Source organism: Adiantum capillus-veneris, chromosome 20 (assembly GCF_014529385.1).
Source record: "Adiantum capillus-veneris isolate H3 chromosome 20, ASM1452938v2, whole genome shotgun sequence".
Lineage (NCBI taxonomy): Eukaryota > Viridiplantae > Streptophyta > Polypodiopsida > Polypodiales > Pteridaceae > Adiantum > Adiantum capillus-veneris.
Genome location: NC_140950.1, coordinates 907932 through 917500, shown reverse-complemented (window position 1 = coordinate 917500; position 9569 = coordinate 907932). Strand labels below are relative to the sequence as shown.

The 9569-nt window shown below is 38.8% G+C and overlaps 1 protein-coding gene across 11 annotated transcripts in view; it reads left to right on the top strand.

Moving 5' to 3' along the window:
• LOC147431979 (uncharacterized) overlaps positions 1-9057 on the top strand; it is a 125751-nt gene extending 116694 nt beyond the window's left edge. For 2 of the 11 annotated variants that reach the window (XM_086491802.1, XM_086491795.1), the window contains one exon: positions 4298-4985. In XM_086491802.1, the coding sequence (XP_086347928.1) occupies positions 4298-4576 (279 nt within the window). In that variant the 3' untranslated portion in view covers positions 4577-4985. Of the gene's footprint in view, positions 1-4297; positions 4986-6215; positions 6252-6347; positions 6503-7639; positions 7940-8450 lie in introns of those variants that run through there. The other 9 variants (XR_015185486.1, XM_086491798.1, XM_086491796.1 and 6 more) reach the window with 9 other exon arrangements.
• The last annotated feature ends 512 nt before the right edge of the window (positions 9058-9569 follow it).

Below are 9569 nucleotides of genomic sequence, written 5' to 3'. Positions count from 1 at the left end.
TAATCATTGCACATATTTGAGTTGTGTAAGGATAGTCTAATAGGTAGCTTGGCAGTACCTAACTCTATCCATGTATACACAAATTCCTTGATAATGGCTTTGGAGCCATTGGCATATATAACCTGTCTGGCTTCTGGGTATAGTTTGATTATTGTTGATGGGAATAAGGCTTTTTTAGCAAAGCTTCCTCCTGCACCTGCATCTATTAAAGCGTCTAGAGCGATTGCTTGAAACCTTTTGGTTTGATTGGCAGTCCAACAATAGAAATTGCTACATTATTCTCATTAATAATTTTTGTTTCATCAGCCATATTTATTTATGTAGATTCTTCTATATGTGGCTGAGTCTTTTCCTGCTTGAATAAGTTTATCTCTTCGTAAGGTTTTGTATGTCTTCCTTGGATAGTAGATTACTTTTTGGTGTTGATTCTTCAGCTGTTTCTGGTGATTGTTCTTTTGGTAGCAAAATATCCCATGGAACTGGAGCTGGAGAGGTTGTACCTGGAACCGGTGAGGTTGTAATTGGAGCTGGTGAGGTTGGTGGATATGCTGGATATATCTCACCCCGCCTAGAGAGGAGCTTTTTCTCTTTCTTGTAGATTGGTTTCCCAGCAAAGTAGAGCTTGTTGCTTTTCAAGCAACTCTTCCCTTTGTCGTAATGTTGTTTCCTTTTGGAGAAACTCTTTGTATGATAGACCAGGGAGTTTTATGTGATGTCGAGGGAAGATCCTGGGGATATTCTATGGTTTCGTCATCAGAACTGGAAGGAGAGGAGGGTTCTCCTCCTGGTGGTAGCTGATGGGTTGATATTTCTTTGATTTTGCCTGAGATCAGATTGCTGATAAAGTGATGATGAAAGAGGGGCTTATTCTCCTGAGTTTGTTTCATTTTTATTTTCTTTGCTAAAGCTGGAATAAGCATTCTTTCTAAAGCTGGTGGCTTAGGTTTATCAGCTTCCTTCAGAGCAGCTTTTAGTTGCTTCTGAAATGTAGTCACCTCATTGTAACTTTTCTTTGAGAAGGCCTTTTTACCTGATTTTTTAAAGTCGAGGGAGAAATCTGGTTTGTTTGACTCTGAATCTTCAGACCTGTATTGTTGTTTTCCTTTAGAAAAATTTTTCCATTGTTGAGGATTAAAAGAAAGTCTTCTAAGCTCATTGCATTAAGAGCTATGGGACAATCCTCAAAACTTGAGTCTGAATTGTAGTTGTTGTTTGCTGATGAAGAAGATTTGCTTGTAAATTGAGCAATACTGAATTCGAACTCTGAGAGATGCGAAGAGGACAGCTCTGAGTAACTGTAGCCATCTTCTAGGATTATATTTTTGAATGCCACTGATTTTATCTTCTTGGAACATTCAGAGGCCAATGACCTGTTTTGCCACAAATAAAGCGTTTATTATCATTCTTTGAAGATGTGGACTTACGTTTTCGAAAAAATCGATGCTTGGGTCTTCGTTTGAACTTCTTTTCCTTTTTGCCCTTCTTGGGATGCTTGCACAAGGATTCCTTCTTTTTGTTGGTGCATCCAAAATCTCTAGAGTAGTAATTTTGCTTGCAGATTTTATTTGAAGGTTTTGAATCCTTCAATTATTTTTGTGCCTACTTTTGAATACATAATTGCTGTACTACTACGTGTAAGGCTTGGATTATATCTCCAAGTGTAGCTGATTGGAGATTCAGATTTTGGCTGTTCAATTTCTCAATAAGCAGCTTGGTGTTGGCTTTTGGCAGTTTATGCATAAATTCTGCTTTGATTTCTCTAGAATGGAATTTACTTGCTTTATATTTTCGAAAAAATCGATGCTTGGGTCTTCGTTTGAACTTATTTTTTTCTTTTTGCCCTTCTTGGGATGCTTGCACGAGGATTCCTTCTTTTTGTTGGCGCATCCAAAATCTCTGGAGTAGTAATTTTGCTTGCAGATTTTATTTGAAGGTTTTGAATCCTTCAATTATTTTTGTGCCTGCTTTTGAATACATAATTCTCGTACTACTACGTGTAAGGCTTGGATTATATCTCCAAGTGTAGCTGATTTGGAGATTCAGATTTTGGTTGTTCAATTTCTCAATAAGCAGCTTGGTGTTGGCTTTTGGCAGTTTATGCATAAATTCTGCTTTGCTTTCTCCAGAATGGTATTTATGGTATTTACCTGCTTTATATATTAGATTTCTGCAATAAATAAAAAAACCCCAAATGGAGGAGAAATTACAGATTTGAGCTTTATGAACAGCCTGTATGCCAATGTTGCTTGATCTTCTCGATGCCCAATGAACTCTTTATAGAAACTTTCAACTAAGAGCAGGAGAGGAGTGGCATTTCCTTTAGGTCGCATGATAGAAATTTTGACTTCGGGGGGAAGCATTTCCCACCATCTTTTGAGGATGCCAGTAAACCATTTATTGCAGCTTCTACTGCGGTTTGCTGTCTCATGTACCCAAATAGCATTTGTTGATAGATCCAATTATGTATATATTCTAGAACTAGGATGATATCATCATGCTCTAGATTATCAATGTTGTATGAGGTAATTTTTCCTAGCTTTTTTATACCTTGCACAAATTGGGGAGTTTTTTGAGTTTGGGTGGCACTTGTGAATGCTTTTTCCATTGGCTCGTTCTTTTCCATTTGCAATGGGACTAGAGGGTTTTCAATTTGAGAATCATCTATTTCTGATTCAGCTTCAAGTTTGAAAGGACTTTCATATGCACTGGGAGGAGATGGAAGGCTATTTGGAATGATTTCTACTTGAAGACCATTGTAGATAGTTTCCTCATAAAAGTAATCAAATTGGTCCCAATTACCTTTGAAGAATACTTTGCCATAATCTTTGATTCTTGATCTGTGTTCTGCATTTGACATATCCGAGATTGGTTCTATCTTGTTTGCTTCCCAATTTTAGTCAATTTATTATGTGACAACTCCTTCAGGGTTGTTTTATGGAGGTTTGTCTGTGTTGTCGATTAATTTGTTGCGATTTTTGTGACAATAAGCAATAGTGTAGAGATCTCTTTCATTCTTTGACAAGCTGCTATGCAGCTTGTAATAAAGCCGCTTCGCGGCTTCCCAATCTTTTCTCCCCGGTTCAGTGTCTGAAGAATGATCCTGTTCTTCTTCAAATTTCAAGACATTAAGAGTAGACGCTTGTCTAGGTGACAAGGACGGCGATGCAGGGTAGGTTTAGTGAATGAGAAGTATGGCAAGTCTTTAGAGGATAGTACGATTAAATCAGTATACATGAGGGGGAAGATGTTGTAAGCATGCTTTGAAGTTGTATATGCAATTAAGGTTTTGGCTTGACTCAGAAACAAGTCTATATTAGTCCTGTAAATCATTGTAACATAAGGGGTAATAAAGACTTTATCAGTATCTGAGATAATCAAATCTTTACCTTCGATCAGACAAAAGTGTATTGAGAATGCAAAGGATGACGAGGCAGTTTGACTCATTAGTTTTAAGCAGTGTCTACAAAAGGTAAATCTTTACCTTTGATCATACAAAACTGTATTGAGAATGCGAAGGATGACGAGGCAATTTGACTCATTAGTCTTAAACAGTGTCTACAAAAGGTTTTGTCTTCATTTTCGAAAGTTTCGAAATGTTGACAATCTTCATTGCTCTAGACTTGGTAGGGGTTTTATGCACAATAAGAGAAGATATAGGTTTTTGAGAACTAATAACATAATTAGATGAGTGTATATTATCAATACTCAATACTCTATTAACTATTTCCGACTTTAAAGTAGGTTGAATGTCTATTCCCCAATTCTCAAGTAATTTTACTTATGTCCATGCAATTTGGTCACATCGCAGCATTTGAGAATGATCATCAGAACGCATATTTATGTTTTGCCCTTTATAATCTTTTTTCTCTTTTGCTGTCAATTTCCCTTTATAAATTGCAAGAAGTCCTGAGTTTACTGCTCTTTCTCCCCAAAATAGGGGTCATCAAGTGACATAATAATTTGGGCGAACTTGTGATAAATTGGTCCATCTGTTCAGTTGCTTTCAATCCTCCAAGGAATTGGTCTTGCAAATTTCTATGTTGGGTATCTAAAATCATTACTAAACAAGATACTGCTAACCTTCTCTAAACAGAGGGTTTACTCCTATCTGCACACAACCAAGATGAACAAAGTGATAGCCATTTTTAGTGGCTTCACCTTTATCATGGTGTAGGATCTAAGTGAACTTTATGAAATGCATTTGATTATCTGTAGGGATGGATGCAACTGATCTATGTCTAAGTAAAGTATTGATGCTTTAATTTTAAATAAATTTATATGTTTAATACATGATCAGGTTTCAGGTTTGGTATCTGCCATTGGGCAGATGGTTTTGCTTCTTCTACGGCTATGGAGAGATACGCAAGAGACTTGGTCACTTCTGACAATGATCTGTTCAAGAATGCCATTGAAATTTTACCTGATAGTGGGTCGAGAGGTGGGAGTATCTGCGAATATTTATCGAGGATTTATTACCTATGACTATATCCCAAATGCCGACGGTGACCTTCGGACCACGCGACCTTGCCTTTCGACACAATACAGAAAAATGGCAATAGCTTCTTGGAGCAGATAATGTTGAAAGAGAACAGTTTCTGTTAATCACTCTTTTAGCAGGAGACAAAGAACTTATGATGTTGAGCATTAAGATGAAATTCACAAGAGATACCTTCACAGACAAATGATACCTTCACAAGTGGTACACACAGATAGGCTTTGATACCATAAGACACACACACAATAATTACAAGCGGAAGGTGTGTATTATAAGGTAAAAGGATTACAAAGGAAATACACTAAGTGTGCAGGGGATCGATATGGAGATTGTGTACAAGGTTAGGCTCGACTTGAGATGCTCAACTCGAGATGATTTACAATAAAGGAGTGCTCTCTTTATATAGAGAGGTGAAGTGCCTTTCAAAGGCAAGTATCCTGTCGTCGCACTAAGTTATTAGTGAAGAGGGAATAAAGTGGCTTTAGCTTGTGATGTGGAATCTTCAGGGGCACGTCACTATAGATTAGACTTTTTTCCAGTCACTATGTGTTGACACAGCCGTGGCATCTTTTATGACCCCATCCCGCCTGTGGAATGAGTCGACTTAAGATGTCAGCAATAGTGTAGAGATCTCTTTCATCCTCGGACAGCTTATATATATATATATATATGTGTGTGTGTGTGTGTACATATATATGTATATATGTACATATACATATATGTATATATATATTGTCAAAGTTACTGTTCACAAAAAGGTATGAAACAGATTTTCTAAACAACCTTTCACCCAGGGCGTATCGTCTGCAACTTGCCCATTTTTTTATATATTTGAACATTATGTCAAATACAGTTTTCTTTTGCAATGGCTTTTTTCCACTATAATGAAGGTGGAGATCATGTAGGCATGTTTAAACATATTGAAAAAAAAGAAACATATTAACCTCTCAAAAAGTCTCTTAACATATAGCCTATTGTTTAAAATATTGAGCACTCTACAGCCAAGTAAAAGGAGAATAAATAAAATGCTCCTTGTAATTTTTGAAAAAATAAATCTACAAAAAACATGCTTAAAAATTTGAATTTCTGAATTTGAGAAGTTGCAAGGGAAAGTGTGCTTATTTATGTGTAGATCTTTTACTTAGGCAAAATAAAAGAAAATTTAAAAAGTGAATGTAGCCTTGGGAAATAGCTTCAAAAGTGAAGAACTCACCCTCCAAAAAGGACATTATTATTTTTGGTCTTCAATACTCTTAAGCCCCACTAGAGGGACACATGTCCATCAATAGGAAATGAACGACCTTTCATACTTTTTCCCTATGGCTTGTTTTAACAAGCCAAAAAGGCATACAATGTTTTAAGTAAAAGGGTAAGCAAAGAAAGCATAAATAGTAGGGAATTCCTTAACTTGCTCCTTTGGAAGTTGTTTCTTTTTTCTAAAAAAGTTTTTTGAATGGTGAACCGTCAAATAGTGGGGATGTTCGTAAGTGATCATAATGTAGGTGTGATTTCGGTTTGGTTTTTACAATTCATTTGAACCATGATTTAATGTGGTTTAAAATGATGAAGGTAGTAGAAGTGTCTTTTGTTTCGAGGTGTTGTGTTTGGTTAAAAAACGAAATAGGTAAGAGGTCAAAGGCTTCAGAACTGAGAAAGTGGCTATTCACACGGACAAAAGTAGGAAGTTCAGAATAGAACAAAGTATAAGTGTGTAAAACAGGGTTGTATAGCTGAGTATTGATGGTACCTAAGGATTCTGGAGTCAGCTTGTCCTTCGGGAGCCATTCAAGCAAAGATATATGTAGACAGTTTTGAACACTTTTATCCAAGCTTTGGTGAGATTCTCTTTCAGGCAATGTTTTGGTGGTTCAAAGATGTGTTGAGTCAGCTTTGTTGCACTCTGGTTTGGGATGGAGATGAAGTTCGGTGTTGGTGTGTGCCTTGCTCTGCAGTCTTATATTGGGAATCCTTCGGTAGAGCTTTCGGCTTCTAGAATTCAACCTTCAGGTGGCCTGTTTCTGCTAAAGCTCTCTTCTACAGTCATTCTTTCCTCTCTTGCTCTAGTTTCTTGATGTATTTCCCTTTATTGTCCCTCTGCAGCACTGATGGTTTTGTAATCTTGTTTTTCACTACCAGTTTCAGGTTTTATGTAATGCCTTCAGGTTACTATCATGCCTTTGGGCTTTTTATAAATTTTGATGTCATACGGGGTGTACAAGCCCCACCCCCTTTCTTTTTTTTTGGTTGTTGGGGGGGACACAACAAGGACATGACTCTCCCAAACAAATATGACTCGTCTACACGAGGCTTCTCAGTGGTCAGCAAAACCTGGAGAACGGTGTCCAAAAATGGCCAATTATCAGTTATAGCAGAAACTCAGTATGCAGACCTTTGTATTGATATATGCTCGTGTGAGTGTGGGTGTGTGGGAGCATATACCTAGTTCTACACGTAATGCCCACGGCAGTGAGGACGTCAACGGGGATATATGATGGACCTGATGGTTATATTGTCTTGTGGGTGACTACCATGAGTTTATACTTTGCACTTTACTGGGTGAATCTGAGCTTATCTTGTATTCATCTAGTTATATTTTTTAGTCATATGGCGGACGTGCAGACTTCACATAGTGAAGTTTTCATCCGAGTTACGACCAATTGATATTGTTTTAATTTTCTATCTTCTTTGGTGCGTATGACGTGTTACTACCTCAATTTTTCCTATTTAATGCTTCTTTTAGTGCTAGGCTTCATTATGGCTGTGTCTGCCCTTCATCTCTAGATTTATGACAGAAATTCAGTACGCACACTATGGGGCACTGGCAACGTTAGTGGGGATGTCACAGTATTCAGTCAGTACTATGCATGATGGAGCTGATGGTTTTCTTTTCTTGTGGGTGACTACCATAAGTCAATACTCTGCACTTTCCTCTAAGGTTGCATCTGGGCTTATCATGGAATCATCTAGGTATATAAATTAATAACATGCAAAAAGCCCTAGCCCTACAAAAGAGGACTTAATTAGCTGGTGTCCTTGTGTAGAGAACAATCCAGGATTTACCTTGAAAAGTGTTCATTTGAGTATGAAATATGGGGTGGCAGTAGTATTCATACTATTGAGACACTTCAGAATTAATTATGACAGCAGGTGCAAATAATTGCATCCCTTCACAAGTACGGAGTGAAAGATTGGTCATTTGAGTACAGAACACAGGGGCCTTGACAATGGCATTTCATACTGCTGGACAAGGAGAGCTTGAGGCAGCTTAAGGAGGATCTCGATTGCATAGTATCATTTACACCAGGGAGAGTGCCTTACAAGAACCGATGGATAATTTACCTCAAAAGTGCTCATCTGAGTTGCAATACAGGATTATTGATGGGTGTATTCAACAAGGAGCGTTTGAGGTAGCTTAAGGAGTCAGTGATGTGCATGCTATTGACGGTGCGTTGCAAGCGTTGTAGCATTTGCTTTCAGAAGAACGTGCGACTATTGGCTACGTATGATTACAGTTTCAAAAGTAGTCATTCTGTAATAAGTGGCCATCACGTCTCTTTCTCTCTCTTGCTATAGGTGGTCATTGCTTTCACAATGAATGAGTTGGTGCACGGTAAGCCTATGTGTAACACAACCATTGCTCATGCATGCTATCTTTTATGGTAGGCTGGCACTGTACAGTGACTTTCATAGGCGTGTGAATCGTCATGACTCATGAACCTGTTTGATACGCTGTTTGGGTATCCATAGTGCTTTTGGCAAGTAATGCAGTTCTGTGCTCAACATATGCACATCGACAACCTTCCTGTGGTTCTTTTTTATTGCTATTGTCAGAGTCATGTAAAAGGGTATAAGCATGTATTGTTGCAGTAACTATGTGGTTTGCATCTGAGTTTGAGATAGCGAGTACTGTGTTGAGCATTAACGTGAAGCCTGATAAAGAACTGTTATTTTGCAGTCATCTCCTGATTTTCATGATTCGTTCACTCGGCCAAGGAGGGAAGCTTGTTAGACTGCAGCTAACAAATTCTGGAAGTCTAGAATTGATCCTCTTGCAGGGCAGCAGAGCCTTTTCTTGAAAACCATGGAAGTGAACAAGAATGCATATGCTTTCCTTGAGCATTTCAATGATCCAAAACAGTGTGTGGATGCGAAGATCCAGCTTCTGAAGCGTCATCATGCAGTAAAAAGGCTTGGAAATGAGCAGGGAACAATCATGAGTTGACTGTTGGAGTGAATGTTTTGGCTTTGTTGGCCCTTTTTGTTTTAATAAGCCAAAGCTGTGATAACCGCGCGCTATGACTTCACAAACTGCCAAAGGCCTGTAAAATGTGAGGACTAAAAAGTCCTGAGCATCAAATGTGTAGCAATTCTTCGAGCTGAAGTTGAAACAGATAGCTGAACCCAAATCTTATTTGACTGGGTATTGTAATATGGTTTCTCTAGTGTAAGTACTTGGTGTGCAACGTGGGTCGGTTTGTCTACCGGACTGTTCGTGGGTGGATCCACCATGTGCTACCATTGACAGCTTCTTATATCGACAAGTCATCGGTTGATTTCAGGTACTTACTAGTAAGGCTGGGTTCAGACTGCCAACCCAAGCGGCTGTGTTGTAAGTGCACGCATGCCATGGCAAAATGTGGTTGGAGAAAAAAGTAAAAGCTTGTTTTCTGGACCTACCATGGAATGGGCAGCCTCATACACCTGGACACACACCATGTCCACCGCCTTTTCAGTGCCAAACGCAGAGAGGGCCTTGGGTCTGCAACTCCACCAAGATGGAGACAAGAACTCTAGCCACAAGCCCCAATCCCATTCGTCTAAACCCGCCCTAAGGATTACAAAGATGAGGGTCGTAATCATTGTTGAATGTTATCTTGCATGGACACTCTTGAGTCTGAGGAGAACCACAGAGTGGAGGAAGAGGAAGGTCAGGAGTTCTGAGCTTAACAATTAGGATTATGGAGTAGGGACTTTACTGTCAAGAGCCCAGGCAGATGGCGAGAAGTGGTGTATGACATGAAAATATAACGGTCAGGCGAAATGTGGGGAGGGGTCACTAGCAACATCTGCTGAC